The 23748-nt window shown below is 38.9% G+C and overlaps 1 protein-coding gene across 3 annotated transcripts in view; it reads right to left on the bottom strand.

The window, feature by feature from the left end:
- Window positions 1-466: 466 nt before the first annotated feature.
- Window positions 467-23748, bottom strand: part of LOC131430079 (inactive serine protease scarface) — a 160038-nt gene continuing 136756 nt past the window's right edge. For 2 of the 3 annotated variants that reach the window (XM_058594729.1, XM_058594731.1), the window contains exons 5-8: window positions 2635-3783; window positions 2423-2577; window positions 2085-2362; window positions 467-2022 (exon numbers count right to left, since the gene is read on the bottom strand). In XM_058594729.1, coding sequence (XP_058450712.1) covers window positions 1604-2022; window positions 2085-2362; window positions 2423-2577; window positions 2635-3783 — 2001 coding nt within the window. In that variant the 3' untranslated portion in view covers window positions 467-1603. The remainder of the gene's footprint in view (window positions 2023-2084; window positions 2363-2422; window positions 2578-2634; window positions 3784-23748) is intronic. The other variant, XM_058594730.1, reaches the window with a different exon arrangement.

Below are 23748 nucleotides of genomic sequence, written 5' to 3'. Positions count from 1 at the left end.
TACTAGGTGGATTAAAACAGGTTTTTTTCATGAAGATTCATCAAGCAGTAGCGGAGAAAACTGCTTTTGCGTTCTTCAACAATGGCTGCTTTCCTGAGATTATAAGTAGAACCTTAATACAATAATACTGCCTAATGTCCCGATTGATTGTGTGACATTTATGATCGGTTTATATCGGGATCAAAGAGACATCTCTTACGGTGGGAGCCGACCTAAGAAGTACAACAGAGGTGTTCAACGTCCTGTTTCCTTGCAAGGCTATTTCGGATGTTAAACTTCAACTTCTGGAGAAGTCAAACAACCACGACAGTATGATGAACGGAAGGCGGAATTGGAGTGCGTCGCTTTTACCAATCATAGGACAAAACAGGACTTTTCCAACAGTTTCATTATTTCGACAGTAAGTAATTGTCATGCTCTGTGACTGTTGGTCATTCTTTCATTCTGGAAGCAGAACAAAACCATATATTCTTATAAAATCTCTTATATTACGTTGTATGTACAGGTATTTAAATAATTCTAAAAGTATGTTTACGTTATTTTTATAATTGTCATTGTATCCATCATCTTCTGAACAAATCTGATTCAACAACTAGTTCTGCATTCGTCATGTCGATCAAATCGAAAATATTGTTGTAACACCCGTAGACTCATCGTTTTCCGTTGTTTCGGTTCAATCAGTTGTCCAACAGAACTAGTAGATCAATCGATCCTGTCCATTCTATTTCGTTACTCCAGCTTCGAAAAAACGACCGAATATTTAAACAAAAAATGCATACTGTTCTTATAACTTCCGTATCATGAATCACACTTTGCTGTAGTGATGTTTACTTAATATTTAGCTTCCGAAAGATTACAGAAAAAGGTAATGGTTTCCAAACCGCGTGTGGGTGTGTGTATGTATTTTATTTTCGATTGTAATTTTGACTTTGGGTAAAGAAAAATCTCCAACTAGGCTATAAATAATTACCGCCAACACTAGCAAACCATTGTGGCGGGAATGTTCCATTTATCAACTAATGCTTATGAATTTCTAACGTATTGTTTGCCGAAGGACCTCCTGCAGTGTAAAACAAATAGCTCTCTAATCTAAATATTAGCAATAGATGGACTTTGTACATGGCGAAATGTATTTTTTGGGATACTTGCATGAAGGAGAGGGTACGTGTTCGGGCCATGAAATTCTACTTGAATCGAAGAATGGTTTTAGCTTCCTAACAATCAATAGAATGGGTTTTGGTAGGTGTTGCTTGCCGAGACGATCTGCGTTTACAGATCACTAGTATCACTGATAAAGATTAGCCTAGGCGAAACTGTCGTTCTGGGTGTGTGTGAACTTGTAAGTGAATGGTCCCCTTTTTGCTTTTGTTCTGATGAAGAATCCGATCCGAGCGTATCCGATGTTTTAGTAAAAAATCACAACATGATGCTTTTTAAAAAAACTTAAATTTAAAATTCATTTGGGAGGTAAATGATTGACGGTAGGATGTACTCATAGGTATGATAAAACAGTGGTCATTTCGTCATATCTATCGCCTAGCATAGTTTCTGTTTTTATCTAGAACATTTAGTAAATTCTTTCATATCTCAGCGATTGTTTGACTTATTTGTACGGTGGCAGATAGGCCTTGCCGTAATTGGGCCCCAGTGTGGACGGTTGCTGTATTGTACTGACCACCGGGCTGTTGGCTGACGTTATGTAGTTCGGTACAGGAGTGATAAACTGATTCGGGTTCTTCAGAGCTTGCTTGATCCATTGAACGTCGATGTTCGTGAAGGACACGATCTGATCCGGCCGGCCACAGCCATTGTCCTGCGAGTAGACGCCCTTCAGATAGTACGTTCCGCTTGTGTCCGCGCAAGCCAAAGCACTACCGATATCTACCTCACAGGCGTCGGCCACCGGACGGCCACAGAGGTGTGACTCCGGCGTGAATCCGTTTGCTTGCAGTTGACGCTGACTCTCCGATTCCGATAGCAGCGAGATCGGCATATAATGCATCAGGGCATTTCCAATGTGAACTAAACAAAAGTTGGAACGTTATGTAGCTTAGTTGGCAGTCAAAGAAAAGCGTCAAACTTACTCCTCAACACCTCCCGTCCCCAACCAGTGGTGACGCAATTTTCGTACGAAGCACTCGGCACGACATCATTCTCATCGAGACAGATTGCACCAATGTGGGTATCGAATCGGAGACGGTCTTCCAGAATCAGCATGGCAACGTCGTAATTCAGAGTGTCCGGTTGGTAGGCTGGATGATAAACAACGTTTTTCACACGCACAATCTGGAAAGTCTTCGGTTCCGCATCGACTCCCAACCGCCATTCACCTCCCTTGATCATGACGTCTCTTGGGTTTAGTCTGAAATCAAAAATTAAATAAATGCGACGATCATCGAATACAAACTCGAATGAAATTCACCCGTAGACACAGTTGGCAGCCGTCACAACAGTATTCTCCGCAATGATGGCTCCTCCACAGAGAAGGGATTTGTTGGACTCAAGGATGACCATCGCCTGCCAAGGGAACTCTCCGAATCCGGTATCCCACTGACCAGCTCCTCGAGGTTGGGTATTCTAAGAGATCAAAACGTAGAATATGAGATATTAACATTTACAGTTCCTTTTACTTACGTAATTCCTTGGGGCACACTGTCCGGAAGATTTCTGGAACGGTTTAAATTTGGTGTTTCCACTGTGTACGAACTGTAGACCTCCGGCAGTGAACCGCTTGGCACCGGTGCTGCCTCCGTTCACCTGCTGTTGTACTGTCACTACTGAACCGGTGGAAGCTGCTGCCGTTACTCCCCGGTCGTACTGGGATTTAGACTGGGTAAACTGACTGGCACTTGTCAATTGATTCGGTGCGAAAGTTTGAGCTGGTGTGACTCGGCTTTGAGCTCCTTGAATCGCTTCGTTGCGTGTGGTTTGCGTTCGTGATATACTGTTTCCGTTACCGTTACCATTGTTTCCGTTGGGCTTATAGGAACCATCGTCGAAAGGAAGCAATTCAGGATTATACAAACCAAGCATTCCTACGGGCCACGGGTCTACATAGTCCGGATCACGACAACACACTCCGGTGAAGCCCTTATCGGGACTACGACATTCGGTGACCGGAACGCGGAACAACTCTTGCTCCGGAGTCAACACGACGGGAGTCTTCGAGATGACACCGGTCGAAGAACAGAATTGGGTCTCGGTACAGTTCATGGCTGCAGAGCATCCTATGGGCGGTAGTGGTGGTGGAGCGTCTCCTCCGACCGGTGGTTGGGCCGGGCGTGGTGGTGGGTTCGGTCGGATCGCAATCGGTGTATCGTTGGCTGGATTCGGGACTTCATCCTGTGGAGGTCTTACCGCGTTAACATCTTCGTTTGAGGGTGCTGGAATTTCTTCCCTTGGTGGAACATACTCATTACCACGGAATGGTGGGCGCGTGGTGGGTGGTGGTGGTGGTGGGAAATACCTCTTCGTGGTTGATGGCGGTACATAGCGATTGGTGGTTGGTGGTGGCACATAACGTGTAGTGGTTGGTGGTGGTATGTAACGTGTGGGTGTTGGTGGTGGTGGTGGTGGTCGAGGTGTAGTGGGTCGTGGTTGGGGTAGTGGTGGTGGTGGTGGTGGTGCTGCTGTTACAATGTCGGTGTTTGTGTTTTGACCTTCCGGTGGAAGGTATTGATTGTTTGGTACTCTTACAACGTATCCTTCGTTCGTCAGCACGGTCGACTCGGAGATTAGAGATTGAGATCGGCAGCACACTTCCGGGGCGAAACATTGGCCGTTCTGTAAGAATATGAAGGAAACGAATATATCAAAACCAGTAATCAATTCATTCATCCATCTATCAAATATTTCATTCGAAGTATCCTCATTTTTTTCTCCTCTGTGATGCTTTCAAATATTGCAAGATAAACTCACAAAGATGGACTGAACTAAACTCAAAACGTTGTATTAGTTTCGTTGCATCGTGTACCAGCATATTTTATGGTAGTTGAATGCTAATATAGTTGAATAGTGTACAAGCATCAACTCCTATTCTATAAATTATTTCATAACCCTTCAAACCCTTCATTTTATATGACCTATTATCTTCCATCAAATTAGTTTCGAATGAATGAGCCAAAACTTGCAACCGACCTTCCTTGATTAAGTAAAACTCACTCACCGTTGTGATGTTAATTTCATTTTGCTTGAACAAAAATGTTTTTTCATGTTGTCAGTGCACACCGGATTCGACCGCTTTTGGCACTTATGTGAACTGGTCGGTGCTTTAATTTTCGCCTTCGTTTATCATATTGTTATGTCAACGCATTTCACTGAACGTTTAGTTCTGAAGCGCTCCATTTGGCACACCGCTGAATGTGTAAATTATCTAGTTTAATGTGATAAACAATCGCACTTGCGCAACTAGCACAATGGCCTTCTATGTAGTCCTGGTCCAAAAGCTAACGCTAAAAAGTCGGTTGTACAATTGGTACAACAGACTTCTAAGCTGATACACTGAGAATGAATGGAAATAGCATTCGAAATGCTGATATCTGTCTGCCACTATTAGGTTAGTATTGTAACGAAATAGGTCAAAACTTTCATTGTGGAACTTAAGGGAACTTTCATTTTTCTTCTCTAAAATAGCCAACATGAGTGCTTGTAAAATGTTCAATTCTGATTCCGAACTGATCATAATAATTAACTCACAACAATTTATTTTTTAATAAACTATAGACACGAATAAACAACTTCAAGTAGCGGGTTAAATTGCAAAAAAAAATCCGACATCCAAAACGGGCCACCCAAAATTCATTGTCTATTTGAACACCAGCTCGTAACTAAATATTTAAGTTCAACGCTTGCTCGGTTTTAATTGCCATGCGCATCTGGTGACAATGAGCAAGTTCAAGCAAATCAAAGTGGTCTGAGAGAATAAAAACGTGAACTTGTTTAGTCGACCTTCCAAATATTTTTTAATTTCCAAGGGCCAATAACCTGTCAACCTCTTTTTTATTTTAAGAAAAAGTCAAAACGAAGTACACATTTAAAGATTTTTTTTACCTATTTTTAATGTGAAGAATCACCAATTCACCAATTCATTCCGTATTTTACTTCAATGTAAGATTTGAGAGGTTAGATAATCTGCTGTCATAGAATTGTTTCTTCGGATGGATTCAACGGCTAGGTTGCCTGCGCACTGTTCATTTATTCTTTAAGAGAAAATCGGAAAAATTCTTCGTTTTCATTTGACTATTTAAAAAAACCTGTAATAATCCATCTAGTGATGCAATTATGTCTTTCTCTTATCACTCATATTCTTACACATAATAATGTGGTATTCTTCGAAATGATTTTTCTCGTTTCTCAAAAGAAAACAAAATGTTTATTTTAGCCTCAACTAGTACAAACCTACAAACTGAAACAGTTCCACTTTTTCCGGTGCTTCATGATTTCATGAAAAGGCACGGTTCATGATTTCATGATTTTTTAATTATGGTACCTGCAATACATTTATCTCCGTGTACTGAAATCAACTATCGATAGGAATAATTTGGAGTCTTGTTTAGATTTTTTTTTACGTTTTTTACTTCTCCGCTTTGAGCGACGATTTGAAATTTTTAATACTTTTCATCCTGTAATTCCGCAACCGGAAATCTTTTTTTTTATGGGATTCTAAGACCTACGAATTGAAATAGTTTTGACCTCAGTTTAGATTTTGTTTTCGTTTTTTACTTCGCCGCTTTGAGCGCAGGTATGTACTTTTTAACGCTCTTTACCCTGCAATTCCGGAACCGGAAGTCGGATCCGGATGGAATTCAGGAGTTTTATATGAACGGCTGAAAGCAAAAATCGGATAAGTGCAACTTAGTTTGAAAAACCCGTTCAAGTATTTTTGAATGCAAAATTCGGGTAAAAACATTGAGAGCAAAAACCGGATATGGATTTTGCAATGCAAGAATCGTTTAAAAGCATCTTTTCTGCAAGAACCGGACAAAATAACTTTAAAAGCCAAAACCGAACAAAAACTTAACCGGTTCTTCCAAAACAAATGTATTTATCCGGTTTTTGCATTCAAAGTTTTTACCGACTGTCGCTAAACGGGTTTTCCAAACTAAGTTGCACTTATCCGATTTTTGCTTTCAGCAGTTCAATATGAGACCATAATACCGGGCATTTGAATCTCAGTTTGTAAAAATCACCTAATTACCCTGTAATTCTTGAACCGTAAGTCGGATTCTAATGGAATTCAAGGAATTTAATATGGGACTATAATACAATTCATTTGAATCTAAGTTTGTTAAAAACGGTTCAACCATCTCTGAGAAAATTGAGCGCACAAAAATGTTGCATACGTACAGACACACCCATACACATACAGACATTTTATATACTCGACGAACTGAGTCGACACAGCTTCATCTTTCTATGTACGAAAAGCAAAAACAGCAAAATCGAATGTAATTTTTGTTCGAAATTTTTTAGCAAAGTATTTCACATTAAAACGACATAAACATTCAACAAAAAGAAAAACACTAGTGTTTTGGTTTGCTTTGGCACTAAAGCTCAAAATCATTGAAAAACGCAAACTAATCCAGAAAATTATCACCCTTCTACTGCGTTAGTTTCAAGCTCAGTTAGCTTAAAGAAGACTATGCTTCAGTCGTAATACTATTCAACGATGTTTACAAGAAACGGAAGTGAAATATGCTTTTATGTGTTTTTATTTAATCGTACTTGGTCCACCAGCAACATAAGTTCCATCTATCTTACTTGTAAACACCCGATAAAAGTATAAAGACTGTCCCAGAAAGTATGGACGCAACCAAAAACCGCTGCCATTTCGCAATGGTTCAGAATCTGTCAATTTTTATGGCTGCGTCCTGTTGCTTACACTCTTCTCTAACCATTTGTGCAGTTGTTTATTCGTTTTCATTAGTTTGTTTCGAAATGCGTGAACTTTCAGCAGAACAACGTCGAAAAATTGTGTACAAACGGTGCGCAGAACGCGGACTGTCACTGAGAAAGATTGCAAAAAAGGAAAGAGTAGGTGAAAAAGCCGTGCGAAATGCAATCAGGAAGTTCATGAGGATAACATCTTTGAGGATAAACCGGAAACGGGTCGAAAAAAAGGTCCTGCTAACCCTCAGTTGGATAAACGTATACTGAAGGCGTTCGAGCAAAAGAAGGAGGTTTCAGTTCGGGATGTGGCCAAAAATGTGGGCACTTCGAAGTCAAATGTTCTTCGTGCTAAAGAACGTTTGAATCTTCGAACCTATAAGAAGCAGAAACAACCAAAACGTAGCCCGAAACAAGAAGCATCGATCAGGCCGAGGGTTCGAAAGCTGTACAATACGATTCTTGCTGGAAATTTGAACTGCATAATCATGGACGACGAAATCTACGTGAAACTCGATTACAAATCCTTGCCGGGACCACAATATTATACGGTGCGAGAAGGGCAAGTGTTAAACCAGTCCGAGACATCGATTGAAGTCGAAAAATTTGGTAAGAAAGCTATGGTCTGGAAAGCAATTTGTAGCTGCGGTCAGATTTCGAAACCCTTCATCACCACTGCTTCAACGAACAGCGAAATATACATCAAGGAATGTTTACAAACAAACGACTTCTACCCATGATTCGAAGCCACAAGGATCCTGTTGTCTTCCGGCGAGATCTTGCTTCTTGCCACTACTCGAAATCAACGGTAGAATGGTATACTACCAAAAATGTCACTTTCGTGCCAAAAGACATGAAACCACCAAATTGCCCACAACTTCGAGCAATTGAAGAACTTTGGGCATTAACGAAGGCACATCTTAGGAAACATGTCTCGGCAGCCGAAACCATTCAACAGTTCGAAAAAGATTGGAAAAAAGTGTCAAAACTTGTCGCCAAGAAGTCTGTACGGAATCTAATGAGGAACGTTCGCAAGAAGGTGCGCCAGCTAGTTTACAATGGCTAAGTAGCAAATGTTGAGAATAATATTCTGTTGTTGTAGTATAATATTATCAGTATATCGAATAAAATTTGAATATCTAACACTTGTGAATTATTTACAGCGAAATCAAAGTGCGTCCATACTTTCTGGGACAGTCTTTACACACTTGGAAACATTTACATCTCTAACATATAGATACACATAAAAGGAGCGTCGTGATTCACTTACATTCACAATTGAAAGCATGTAAAGAGAAGTCATATCATTAACTTCACAGTTAATTTAGCTGAAGCCTTACATCGATACAGATGCAAAATTTATTTTCACATATTAGAAGATGTAATATTGTGTCATCACCGAAGAAATTACGGAATGCTTGAATTTACGTCAAGCGTAAATTTCATTTTTTCTAGGAATGTATGTTAAAATTGATCGTCGTTAGCATCTGACGTCGGTTTCAAAGTCAAACACCGGTCAATGTAATTTTGAATTAAAAAAAAAGCATCGATACGATTATTGTTAAGAAGACAGACATGAAAATTAAGTACTCAAAGCGGATGATGACCCTAAACAATGGATTCGCCGATGCTAAACCTGTCGGGAATGTGTGGGGGATTTCTAAGTTCAAACTGATAAAAAAACTGTTCACGATTTGAAGCAAGGGTTCCACAGAAGTCGAGAAATATGGTGGCGTCTGCCTATTTGGCGTGCATTTTTTATCAAGAATGGTGGCGATTATGCATATAAAAATGACAGCTGCGCGTTTTAGAAGAAAATATTCATTTGAGTTCCAAATAAATCGCGCCCACTTTCTTCTTACACAGACTGTACTTTATAAATTGAGCAATGCAATAAGTCAAACAAAGCTTAAACACTGTTTGTTGCGACTGAATTATAAACATGACAGTTCTGTATATTTTTGCCCGACCTTGCTTCTTGTCATTACACTCATTTCCAATTGTATTTTCCAAAATGTCCATTCATTCGTCTCATCTGTGGTGTTAACAGCACTGACCTACGTAAATGAGATGAACACACCACAAGACTAGTAAAATGCGGATTCTTTTTTTTTCCATTCGAAACATTGCAGGTCGTTCTGAAGCCCACCCCAGTACTGTCAAAACCTACCCACTTCGGCAGGTCTTGTGAGACATCGGACAAAAAAAAAACACCGAGAACTTTCGATTTCAAGTAACTCCAGCTCTTTTGTGAAGAGAATTGACAGTAATTAAATAATACACCAAGATACGTCTTTTTACGCGGATTTCCGAAGTTACGCGGTTTTCGCCTTTCTCATATACAAAGGCTATACAATCACTGTGAAAACCGACTTTTTAACCGAGGCCATATACCATTCGACTCAGCTCGACGAACTGAGCAAATGTCGCTCTCTCTCTCTCTCTCTCTCTCTCTCTCTCTCTCTCTCTCTCTCTCTCTCTCTCTCTCTGTGCGTGTGTGTGTGTGTGTGTGTGTGTGTGTGTATAACAAAAATATGCACTCAATTTTTTCGGAGGTGGCTGAACCGATTTTCACAAACTAAAATTAAAATGAAAGGCCTCATACAATAGCCTGCTATTGAATTTCATCCCGATCCGACTTGCAGTTCCGGAGATATAGGATGATATGCACCAAAAATGGGGAAAAATATGCACTCACTTTTTTCAGAGACGGCTTAGCGGATTTTCGCAAATTAAGATTCAAATAAAAGGCCTTATGGTCCCATAGCCTGCTATTGAATATCATTTGGATCTGACTTCCGGTTCCGGAGTTACATGGTAATATGTGAAAATTAGAGAAAAAGTGTGCATTCAATTTTCTCTGACACGGCTCAACCGATTTTCACAAGATTCAAGTGAAAGGTCTTATAGTTTTCTAAAAATTTCTAGAACATTTTATCCGGATCCGACTTCCGGTTCCGGAACTAAAAGCGTGTTAAGTGGAAAATTACGAATTTCATTAGTATTTTTCCATAAACGATGGCCAAAAACAGATACAAATCCCATAGAACTGTCTGATAAATTCTTCTAGTTTGCAGAGCTGGTTAGTTTGTGAGCATAAAAGCTTAATTCGGCACTACTGGTCGTCCCTTTTTCCTGTTCCGGAAGCACCGAAAGTGATGCAGAAAAACTCAAAAAATAGAACTCATCTCGATTTCTCTGAACCGATTTTCACATATCTTGATTTGAATTAAAGCTCATATTATCTTTAAAGCTACTGTGAAACTTTATCCGACTTCCAGTTCCGCAGTTACAGGGCGATGAGTGTTAAAGATTTCAGATCGCCATATAGAATGACAATATGTACCACACCGAAAGAAAAAGAAAACACAAAACAAAAGTTGCGTGTTCTATTTCGTAAACGTTGCGATATCTTCATATCGAAACAGCTACGAATATCTGCTACTAGTGTGTAATATTGGTAAAAGACAGTGCTGCGGTTGATAAAAATTATAGCTATTTTATGATCAATACGACCGAAAGAATAAACGAATGTCAATGAATTCAAATTTATTTGAAAAAAATATGAAATTTTCACATCCGGTTGTGCAGTAATGTCGTGCCGGTGGTGTAACGATGTCAATAATAATAATAAAAGCAATAACCCTACTACATATGTAACGTTTCTGATTCATGCTGTTTAGCTTGACTTACATACGCAGAAGTAAAAGAAACGCAGGTTTACTTCGTTTGTTAGATTTCGTTTAATTGATTTAATCGAAATAAAGCATGATACAGTAAGTCTATGTTTAACTAGGTTCAAAACTGTTCCAATTTTTAGGTCAAATTTGTTTCTAGCAAACAAACCAACTTCGGCTAAACCGGCCATCTGAATCCGGTTTCGGAAAAAATTTAAATGGTGATTAAAAATTGCAAAAGGGTCTCACTCCCTTTCCTTCAAGATGGCCAAGTCGATTTTCATAAACTTAATGGTTCAAAGGAAAAGTCTTACAGTTTCATACGGAATTCCTAAATTTGTTGTGATAACACTTCCGGCTCGGGAACTACAGGATAACCAGGATTTGTAGAGTTTGTTAGATTAGGTCCGAACAAACTTTCCTATTTCTATTCAATGAGCAGTTGTTTTTGCGAATTCCACAGTATTATTTTTGATGTTAAGAGTAATATGAGAAAGGCATCATTACACCACTAGGTGGATTAAAACAGGTTTACTACGTGAATATTCATAGTGATACTATTTTCTAGTTTAGTGTTAGAAATGCATGGAACGGTTTTGTCCCTTATTTTTTTAAGGGGCGGGTAGGGTCTAACACTTTTGAAAAATCTTTTATTATTTTCTTTATATTTTCTTATAGTGAAACATTTGAAGAATTTTCTGTGAAATTTTCAAGCCTGTTGAAACGAAACTCTAGAAGTTATTGATCTTTATCTATGGCTATCTCATTCCACGAAGAAGCAAGAGCTAAGGCGCACAGGCCCAAGATTTCTACTTCGATTGACTTCAAAACTTGACAAAACATGCTTGAAATGTTTCGTTATAATAAATTATAAAAGAAAAAAATATGATTTTTTGAAAATGTTAGATCCTACGGACTCCCTGGAGTAATAATTTGTTTCCATTAATTTTATAGACAAAAACCTTTAAACGCGTTTTCCTCGAAAGCAGGTTTTGAAAGCCCGTGTCCATCGTCATTAAAAAACTACTGCACCATTTTTTTTTTTTTCAAATTTTGCACACACTTTCTACATATAAAAACCAGACCCCAAAATTTTCCTTTTCATTGTTTGTTACTTTGGGGAGATTTAACAGCTACAAAATTGTGGATTTTTTTCGTGAAAAATAGTAGTTTTCACTTTGAACAACCACCAAAAATTAAAAAAAATTAAAAAAAATCAAACAGAAACGTTGGGGTCTAGAAAAACTTCTACTCTAATTATGCTGCGTTCATTTGATCACTTCTGATTAGTCTGCGCTGAGATACAGTGGACACCGCAAATCATGATTTCTAAGAAGCGTTCTCAAAAATACCTCTTCACCGACTTATTTCTCAATATTTTTCCACGAAAAAATTACAAAATGTTGTTCGAACGATGCATTTTATCATGCAAAACATTTGAATTTATTTTGTTGAACGAAAATTCTTGAAAAAATCGCAAAAATGATAATTTTTTTTAAATCTCTGTCAATTTTTTTATTCGAGAACACCAGATCTGGATGTTTTATGCATTTCTAAAACAAAAGTTCTTTAGTTTTACGGGATTTTTTACGCGGATTTCCGAAGTTACGCGTTTTTTTTACGCGAATTTCCAAAGCTAGACGATGTTTTATGCGGAATTCCAAAGTTACGCGATTTTAATTACGTATTTTTAACACGATACATATCTCCCGCGTAAAAAAATACCTCAGTGTATGTTCAACCAAAACACCCTATTCATACAATCGCATATTCGTTTTCATACTGTCTAATTCGTAAATGCTCGTATCCAGAACAAATTAAGAGAGACGAAGCATTTTCATCTCTCACTGAAACAAAAGAAAGACAACAAAAGACGAAACCAAAATAACGTCTGCAGGGAGAATCAGTCGACTTTCATTTCTCATTTTTTCTTCGATATAATGAAAATCGGAGAAGTTTGGCAATAAAGTGTATAAATAGTATCAAAGTGTATAAATAGTATCACAGTAATCACACCCCAGAACTTTTTAGGAAACCTAAACTACTGTTGATACGAACACCAAAATGTAATGTGAATCGTTTTCTGTCATTATCGATTCTCGAAGCTTCGGTTGAATATCGATACTGCACAATATACGATTTTCCCTGAAGGCTAATAACGACTGAAAAAGTAAGAGAAAGAACGAACACAATTTTGTCGCTTCTGCTTTTGTTGTTGACTAGACATGAATCTCGTTCATAATTTTCGTGAGAGTGACATTTATTTTTCGTCATGTTCGTCAATTGAAATGACTTTTATTAGCTCTGAAACGTATCATCCAACCTACTACGATACTTCCAACAATAACAACAACGAAAGAAGCTACAGCTATGAAGACAGCAACAGTGACGACTAATTAATAGACGAAGGCGTGATAAGTGAACCAATAGCTCCCAAAACCTTGCTGAATGGTCTAGAGGCTGGCTCTCACCCTAGTAAGAGGGCATCACTATACATAAAAAATAAATCACGTGTATTTAATCCTTTAGCATCAGGCGACAAACCATTAAGGCTAAAGCCAGGTTCAAATGAATTTATATAAAAAAACATGCCTACAGCTACGGCTGTTACCAGGAAAATTTTGTATCGACTTCATGCTGCAGGACTCTCAAGCTATAGAAAAAAAAATTTCTCGTTTAAGGCTTACTACAAATATCACCTTTGTCGCAATCCTTGTTCAAATCTACACATCTACTGCTTCCCAAACCGACTGCCCTCAGCTCCATACTGATTATAATCCCGCCCGAAGCTAGCCACCAATGAAAAACATAAATTCCGACACTAATGGAACAGATCAACGGCTTCCTAACGGTTACGTCGCACCATGTGCTCCCCTGTCGAGCCAAGTCCCGTGGATTTGTGCGTCGCTCGGAGGACACAAATGTCAACACGAATCACCGGCGAACCCGTAATTCGGTCGATTCGTGTAGCACCTGTGTCGAATCACTGCCCAGTCCCTGTTTTCATGACGAACAGAAAAAAAACGAAACGGTGCTCGTCCGTACGCCTGGTGATCCCCGCGTTGCCAACCGCGAGGCGAAAGTATTTCCATATTCAAATATACACGAATTTAGCTTGCTAATTAAGAGCGATTAATCATATCAAAACTTAAGCCATTTTACACCTCGAACTCCAGTTTGAACCGTGAACCATCGTGGCAACGAAGACATTTGTGCAGGTCGATCAGCAAATCAATTCCTCCGTTTGCAAGCAGGGACCGGTTTGATCGACCGGTTCAAACATGAATAACACGTGAATTTGACAGTTGATTGATACCGAGGGTACTCGGCAGTCCGTTGATTGGGAGAACCCCACGATTTACCTGGGAACCAGTTATCGAATTACGATAATCGGCAAGAAAGTGGATCGGATTTCGATGCCATATCTGTTCCAAAGAACTGCTATAGTCGTTTCGTTGTATGACGTCGACGTCACGATGAAGCTCAAATATCATAGGCGGACGCATATTCGTATCTCATGGTTTGAGACACTTTGAGCCCTTTCCTGATCAAACCTCCAACCTTGAACTAAATTCTCTTCGACCAACTGCCACCCATGTGCCACTTTGATCCCGGATGTGGCGGAGCCTGTGTGGTGCCAACGGTTAGCACAATTTGGCACGATCCTTTCAATTTTACATAATATCTTCGCTGACCGCATTGTTGGCGTGCGCCACCAGGCCCGAATCGAAACACACCGATTCAGTGATTATAAACACGTAAGCATAAAACTGCGCATTGTCGCCAGTCGCCGGATTCCCCACCGTAGCGGTCAAATAACGCGAAAAAAAACTAAACTCACCATCCTAGATGTGATCAAACACATTCAATCATCTGCTAATCAGACGAAAGCAAACCGCTGCCGGTTGCCAGGCGGTAGCCGGGGGTGTCACGAGCATGCAATCAAGGCTGACGTTTAAGGTATGCCGCCTGGCCCGCAGTAAATCGCCATGTGATGATACCGGAATTAAGGCCAGCACAGTAGCTCCAGCTTCGGGAGCATTAACATTCGGACAAACACAAACCGCACGGAGAGGACAAAGCCCGGACGGTCATAAAAATATTGGACTAAGCAGATTTTCGTGTCTCCGGGTTTCTCCGCACTTTCCGCGCGTTCTGTGGGTTATACCGTACGTAAAATTCCGTACGGTTCGCAAACGTTTTTCTTGCAGTTAGCAATGTCTCTCGGCATTTGCTTTGATAGTATTAATAAATATCGTATATTATATTTTACCCGACCGTACTCATCTACGCTATAGAGTCTGAACCGCAAGAGATCAATCGCGAAATCTCACCAAAATTTACACAGCCTACAAAGCTAAGCCGACGACGGAAGAACGCACAGTTTTTATCGCACCTGGAGATCGAATCGAAAAATAAAAATACCAAATCGGTGGCAGTAATATTTGGTAGTAGTATGCCTCAGACATTTGAGAGACAGCGATAGCAACCCCGGCATTTGCGGCTTATGGCGCGTTTCTTTTTTTGCATTCGAATTGATGTCATTGGAACTTTCGGATTTTTTGGTGCGTAAAACGGTAGCACATGTTATTATTGATAGAGTAAATAGTTCCTTGTCAACAATTTCGGATGTGGGTATTTACTAAGCGTTAAAAGGTTTAGGTATCAATCGCGTTTGTGGAAGTAATGACGTAGTTAAGTACAACCAGAAACGTACTGGAAATTTCTTCCATCATTTGTGTCATGAGATCAAACCTCTGTTTTAAGAATACTTGTAGTTTAAAACGGCGTAAGATTTTTCTGCACTGGATTTTTATTTATTAGACATAAGGTTGTATGCAAATCAATGCATATTGACTACAAGTTTGTCGTATATTGAAAAATTCATTTAGGGATCAGACCATTAAAACATTGTGAAATCTGGAGGAAAATAACAATTCAATGGTTGCTAATCGGCTGATTGAGACCTTGGAAATAACCGGTCGGAAGAAGCCGTTCTCGAAATGATTAGACACGAATGTCAAAGAACTAAGATTTTGAATGAACTGCGCAGTATTAACAAATCAATTATTCTGAAGGAAATACGCAGTCGCCTACAGCCTGTTGAAACCGCATAATTCAACAAACTAAACTTCTAAATTAACAAAATACACGCATCGCATTAACACAAACGCTGGTTTAATAAGAAGTGTTCCGAAAAAAATATTGAAAAAAATTAAATTTATTTTTTCTTTTCTTTCTTTTTCAATTATAGAAGTTTTAGCATTGTGGTCATTCACCTCTTCGGGCCAGAAAAGTTTTTTTATCCTTTGTGCGGGTCGGGTTAATGAAAGTCTACGTTTTCCTACGAGGAGGGAAGTCTACGTAGGTCATATTTTTTATTTTCAAAAATAAAATTACAATCATCAGTCAACCAAGCTAGATTAATGTTTCATCAGCATAGCTTTACCTGAGGCAAGACAGATTCGAAAAAGTAAATGGCTAGCATTGCGGAAGTGCAAATTTGCGACAAACACACCTTAGAGGCGGAACTAAAGCCTTTCTAGTAAAATTGTTCCTTTGAATCTCTTTACGTAGTAACACCCATTTTGTTTCATATTCTTCATCTAGTGAAAACGTTTGAAAATCATTGTATCTGATATAACTAATATAACGCTTATGACACCACCGGTGAACGACGTTCAAAGTTAAAAACAATATAACTAAACTAACTTTCAACACAAATGGAACATTACTTTGCTCGCTTTGGAGCTTATAGTAGCGTCTTGTTGGAGAACCAAATTTATCTAGACCACTTATGAAGTATTTCTACAGGGTCCGGCCGACGACACGACCAGACCGACGACACGACCAGACACTCCGAAGAAAAATCGGAATAAGAAGTGTTCGTGTGCGATTTACCACCAGTTACCATAAATATAGCGACCCCTTGAAAATGACAAAAACTAACTATTCGAGCAACACTGTTTAAGTTGCTATGAACTAGTTACCAAGGAGCACCAGAATATATAAACAAACAGTTTGAAATAGTTGTGGAATAATAATTCCACATTTCATTATTAAGAATCATTTACAAAAAATTACTGATGACGTGTCTGGATCGATAACTTCCGTTCGAAAAGCTGTTTCTACGCTAGAACAAGCAACAACACAGATCCGCAACGTCGTTTGTCAAAAGTTTGAAGATGCAATCAAAAAAGATAATTTGGCATCGGTAGAACGATTCTTCAAAATTTTTCCTTTAATTGGAATGTACGATCAGGGAACACATCAGGTGGTGGATCGGTTGATAAACTGAATGCGAGAGACATTGATGCCCTCTTTGGTGGAATAACAATAATTCATTCGAGGACTGAATCGTATATAAAATTTGTCAAACGCTGGCACTTCAAAGTTCAATCCAGCAAGGGTAATTACAAACTAGTGACGTTGAACAGGCACGTTCAAAATTTTTGACAACCTTAAACAATGCTGATATGTCCACCAAGTTTATAGAAACACTGTGGTCGCCTGGAGCGAGTTATCAAAATGTCTACATTCAATCGGCTTGGTGGACTAGTTTTAAATCAGGAAGTTCGAGCAAAACTGTAAACGAGGAATGTAATTCTGGGAACGTTATGAAAGTGATCAATGCTTAGTTATATGAATATATTCCCTCTGAAGATAACACAAGAGAAGTTTTTTATTGCCTTAAACAACCGAAATCAAATTTTTGGTAGTGAATAATTTGCGTTGCCGGTACGGTACGCCACTACGAATTACATATTCGTTATGAGACAAGTACTCCAGAAGTGTCGAGAATACAACGCGCCATTGATTTCAAAGCGGCATACGACACAATCGCTATGGCAGATTATGCACGAATGCGGATTTCCGTATAATTTGACGTGATTCTTCGAGGCAACGATGGATAGAGTAATGTGCTACGTCCAAGTATCTGGGACGCTCTCGAGTCGTCTCAAGTCTCAGAGAGGGCTACGGCAAGGTTTTGGATTCTTTCGTCTCTTGTTCAATATTGCTTCGAAGAGCGAGGATCAACACGATCTTCCGAAAGTACGTACAGCTCTTTGACTTCCCTGACGATGTTGATATTGTGAAGATTATGGAAAGAAACATCGAACTGATAGCCGAAGCTAGAGGTATCTGACTGGCTATAAAAAAAAAACAAATTAAAAAAATGAGCAAAAATGACTCAAAACTCTTTGAAAGAATGCATTTAATACCTGCCAGCGCGCCAACTGGTTTCGTTTCAAGTGAGAATCTCTTGTTTTTGTTTACATTCCATATGTAGTTACCAAGGCTACTGGTAACTGTTTTTCAAAATTAATAACTTATCAACTTGTGTTGCCAGTTCCAACATTTTTTCAAGCAAATCCGTTTTGACATTACCAGTTACTGAGGGGTAGTTAAATTTGCGATACAGTTTTGATAGTCGAGTGGCAGGTCGTGTCGTCGACCAGACACTCCGAAGAAAAATAGGAATAAAAAGTGTTCGAGAGCGATTTACCACCAGTTACCATAAATATAGCGACCCCTTGAAAATGACAAAAACTAACTATTCGAGCAACACTGTTTAAGTTGCTATGAACTAGTTACCAAGGAGTACCAGAATAAATAAACAAACAGTTTGAAATAGTTGTGGAACAATTCCACCGATTTGAGTTTTTGTGTCTTTTCCGGTTATTTTGTGAATTAGTGAAATCTAAATAATTTGGATCTATTATGTACTTCGTTACATAATGTTTGTTCCTAAAATCCTCAGAACTTTCGGTACTATTGAAATAAATGTTCATGATCGTGTCAGAGCATATCCACATTGTAAGAAATTCATTTTCAGAACGATGACATTACAGCTCTTCCTCCTTTTCTAAAACTGACAAAAAACAAGGACACTATTTCATATGAAAAACTCAGATACAAAAAAACAATTACATACTATTGCATATACAAATTTAGATACAAAACCTATTCCTACAATCAATTTTAAATTTTTCTGATATAGTTCTTCTTGTGAACTGCATTTCGTTCTGAACAGCTTAAAATCTTGTACACATTATCAATCATTTTCAGATTATTTAAGTGGTGAGTGCACCTCCAGTATATAATGTCATTTTCTTCATATTCGTTCTAGAGAATTCCCAGAAACTGCTATCGTTTTGTATTGTGACCAAATTCCAAATTCTGTACCAAAAGCGAAACTATCCACCCTCGGTTGCGTCAATTCACCGTTTTATCGATCACATGGAGAGCCACAAAATTATTCAATACGGCGTTCTTCTCCTCAGAAACTAGCCAATAATTCTCCCAATTCGCGTCACCAATCCTTGTGACAGTGATTGAATTTACACGCCAATTCCAGACAAGCAAATATGTACCCAATCGGAATTGTTCTCAGCCAGTTAGCTGCAAAATATGCTGTACCTAAAATAATTATACAACAAATCACTCGTAATCTCACTTTTCAATGGTCTTATAATTCGTCCGAAGAAGCTCGGTACCACTATACTACAACAACAGTACTATTAGTGACCACTATACTGTTATAAAGTAAACTAAAACGAACTCATTGAAATATTCGAAAAATATAAGTACCTAAGCGAATATCGTATTCGAGCAATAGGAAGATTCGCGACCTGGGAACAAGTGTCCACAATAATAAAAGACGAACAGGCAGTATACATGGCTTTATTCCTGGAAGAAAAAATTGTTCCAGTACAACAAAAAAGGGAGGTAATAAAAACATAAATAAAGTAATATTGTACATTTTTCTTATCTTTTTGTAGTTTACGGGATATATTGATATTGTTCTGATATGGGAATGGGCCATCCGAATTTTCATGAGCAATTATGGTTTAAATCGTAAGGATGCGCTCGATTTAATAAAGCAACAAGAACGAGAGGCGATCGAAAACGGAGAAATTGAAATTTCAGATTTTAGTAGAAATCTTGCATAATTCGCTAAGTCTTCCATCGTAAGATATACTATTTTTTGTATTGTTTCAGTTCTTTAAAAAAAAAGATACAAATTAAATCAAAAGTTATTCAAAACTCTCTGAAATAATAAATTTAATACCTGCCAATGGCCCAACAACACTCAGTGATTTCGTTTTAAGTGAGAATCTCTTGTTTTTGTTTACATTCCATATGCAGTTACCAAGGCTACTGGTAACTGTTTTTCAAAATCAATAATTTACCAACTTGTGTTGCCAGTTCCAACATTTTTTCAAGCGAATCCGTTTTGACATTACCAGTTACTGAGGGGTAGTTAAATTTTCGATACAGTTTTTTTTTCTTTTCCATAAATACGTTTATTTCTTAAGGCAGTTTACATAAGTTTTTCTTCGCCGTAGCATCACTTTTACATAATATTCTTATCCTAATTTAATTCTAACATAGTCACAACGTTTTGAATTTATTAAAACATATTCTCTTATAGCTTAAATATCATCTTAGGTAACTCGTCATTAATTATGAAATCTACTCGGAAATATTATTTGAACCAAACGATTAACTTCTATAAATTATAAAATAAGCTGTTATTTTCAGACATTTTGTTGATAATTTCATAAACTGTTTCGAGTTTGTTTGCATCATTACATAATTTTTATTCTAATTTAGCTATTGGTTGAACTCATGGACGCAGCTGGGATCAGAACTAAGTCTTAAAAGGGGCCTTTATTAAATTGAAACTCCAATTTTCTTTATGAAATGATAAATAAGTTTCATGTATGAAAGGTCACGACAAGCAAGAATGTCTCGAACTGGGATATTGGATAGTCTACCTTGGGTACGCAAAGAATTTATTAGTTGAGATCTGACATCACGATACTCCACGCATGTCCAAACTACATGATCAATATCCCGATAACCTTCTCCGCAAGCACAATGATTAGTCTCGGAGAGCCCAATTCGAAGGAGATGTGCATCTAACGTGTAGTGATTGGACATGAGTCTGGACATCACACGAATGAAATCCCTACTCACATCCAGTCCCCTGAACCATGCCTTTGTCGATATTTTCGGAATAATTGAGTGCATCCACCGACCCAGATCATCTCTATCCCAAGATGCTTGCCAGCTGGCAAGTGTTCTTTGGCGAGACGAGCTATAGAATTCGTTGAAAGCAATCGGTCGCTCATAAATTTCACCCTCAATAGCACCACGTTTGGCTAAAATATCGGCTCTTTCATTGCCAGGAATGGAGCAATGAGCCGGGACCCAGACTATAGTGATTAGATAATTATTGTTCAATATGTCGTTCAGGCACTGTTTTATTTTGCCCAGGAAAAACGGTTCATTTTTGCCAGCAGCGTTTGAGCGAATGGCTTCAATTGCACTCAGACTATCTGTGAAGAGGAAATAATGGTTTGGAGATAATGTGACGATTACACTCAAACTATAATGAACTGCTGCTAGCTCTGCTATATAAACAGATGCAGGTTCTTGAAGCCTAAATGAGGCCGAAACATTATTGTTGAACATACCAAACCCTGTCGCTTCTTCAATTCGCGATCCGTCCGTATAAAACATTTTCTCAGAGTCAATATGCCTGAACTTACTTGAAAATATTTTTGGGATTTCCGTCGAGCGTAGATGATCCGGGATTCCACGCACTTCACGCTGCATGGATGTATCGAAAAATAAAGTTGAGTCAGGGGCACTTAGGATGCTGACACGGATAGGAATATATCTTGAAGGGTTGATTTCCTGTGACATATGGTTAAAATATACTGTCATAAATTTTGTTTGAGATCGAAGCTCGACTAGTCGTTCGAAATTATTAATTACCATGGGATTCAGCACCTCACATCTTATTAGCAGGCGTGATGAAAGCTCCCAAAATCGATCTTTTAATGGAAGAACTCCCGCCAGAACTTCAAGACTCATTGTATGTGTCGAATGCATGCAGCCTAAGGCAATTCGCAAACAACGGTAATGAATTCGCTCAAGTTTGATAATATGAGAGTTTGCAGCGGAACGAAAACAACCGCATCCATATTCCATCACTGAAAGTATCGTTGTTTGATACAATTTTATTAGATCTTGCGGATGAGAACCCCACCAAGATCCTGTTATTGTTCGAAGAAAATTTACTCTTTGTTGGCATTTCGTTATCAGATACCTAATGTGTCCTCCCCACGTGCATTTGGAATCGAACCACACCCCGAGGTATTTAAAAGTTAAAACCTGTTGGATCATTCTTCCCATCATATGGAGCTGAAGCTGCGCGGGATCATGCTTTCTTGAAAAGACGACTAACTCTGTTTTCTCCGCAGAGAATTCGATACCAAGATGAACAGCCCAAACGGACAAGTTATCTAAGGTATCTTGCAATGGTTTTTGCAGATCAATAGCTTTGGATCCAGTAACTGAAACCACGCCATCATCTGCCAATTGTCTTAGTGTACATGGGGTTACTAGACAGCTGTCAATGTCATTCACGTAAAAATTATAGAGGAGCGGACTGAGGCATGAGCCTTGCGGGAGACCCATGTAGCTAATTCTGAATGTTGCCAAATCGCCATGTGAAAAATACATGCACTTCTCTGACAAAAGGTTGTGCAAATAATTATTTATAACCGCTGGAAGTCCATGTTGGTGGAGCTTGTCTGAAAGAACATCAATGGAAACTGAATCAAATGCTCCTTTAATGTCTAAAAATACAGATGCCATTTGTTGCTTTTGAGCGAAGGCAATTTGAATGTCAGACGAAAGTAATGCAAGGCAATCATTCGTCCCTTTATTTCTACGGAAGCCAAACTGAGTATCTGACAACAAACCGTTCGTCTCGACCCAAGTGTCGAGACGTCGTAGAATAATTTTTTCGAACAATTCTCTGATGCAGGACAACATCGCAATGGGTCTATATGAGTTGTGATTGGAAGCTGGTTTCCCCGGCTTTTGAATGGCGATAACTTTCACTTGTCTCCAGTCAGGTGGAACAATATTTTGCTCAAGAAACTTGTTGAACAATTCCAACAAACGTCTTTTTGCGAGGTCGGGCAGATTCTTCACCAAGTTGAATTTAATTCTGTCCAACCCAGGGGCGTTATTGTTACAAGACAAGAGTGCTATAGAAAATTCCATCATTGAAAATGGGTTATTAATAAAACCATTATTTGTTGGAGATTCCCGTATAATGCTCTGCGTAGGAACAGAATCTGGGCAAACTTTCCTAGCAAAGTCAAATATCCATCGGTTCGAGTATTCATCACTCTCATTGCCCACGTTACGATTCCTCATTCGTCTGGCCGTATTCCAAAGAGTGCTCATTGAGGTTTCTCTTGACAAACCTTCGACAAAATGTCTCCAATAGCTACATTTTTTGGCTCGAAGTATGCTCTTGTACTTGGTTTCTAAAACCATAAGTTTTTCAAAATTCTGAGGAGTTCCTCCTCCCCGTTTTAGAAACGTCTTGCAAGCATTTTGTTTTGCGAGTTTAGCCTCTGAGCACTCTTTGTCCCACCAGGGGTTGGGAGGCCTTCTGTTAGTCGTTGGCCCAGGAAAGCGTTTAGTTTGGGATTGTTCTGCGGCCTCCAGAATCGAACAAACGAGGAAGTCATATTCTTCAAGTGGAGGGAGCTCTTCCGTTGAATTCAAATACTAGAGATTCTACTTTGGTATTTAATCCAGTCGATATTTTTTGTCAAATCATATGGAATACTAGCTGAATTAGCAATACATTTGTTACAGCTAATTGAGATGATGATTGGTAAATGATCGCTACCGTGTAAATCAGGCAATATTTTCCAGGTGCATCGATACAGTTTTGATAGTCGAGTGGCAGGTCGTGTCGTCGGTCCGGCACTCGAAGTGTAACCAACTTCAGACCGCTCGCGCAGCTGACGCAGGGGCATCAGCTCTCTAGAAATTTGTTAAATGACAGTTCGGAGTTGTATTGTTTACAAGCGCAAGAAAGCATTTTGCCAAAAGTGAACACGAAAAAAAATCTTGACTTGAGAGAGCGAAGGAGTTGCTTCGTTTGGCCGAAAGCGGTCAATTTCCGAACATTGTATTTTCTGACGAGAAAATTTTTCCAATTGAGCAATTCGTAAACTCTCAAAACGATAGGGTTTACTTGACCGACCGTTCATACGAGAATTTGAGTCATCGATTGGCCACCAGGAGGCAGCACCCGCAACAGATAATGGTTTGGGCCGCTGTAACCGCATATGGGCGCTCTCCA

This window comes from Malaya genurostris, chromosome 2, assembly GCF_030247185.1.
Source record: "Malaya genurostris strain Urasoe2022 chromosome 2, Malgen_1.1, whole genome shotgun sequence".
NCBI classification, from domain to species: domain Eukaryota; kingdom Metazoa; phylum Arthropoda; class Insecta; order Diptera; family Culicidae; genus Malaya; species Malaya genurostris.
Note: the sequence above shows the minus strand (reverse complement) of the source record. Positions and strands in the feature narration are given on the sequence as shown.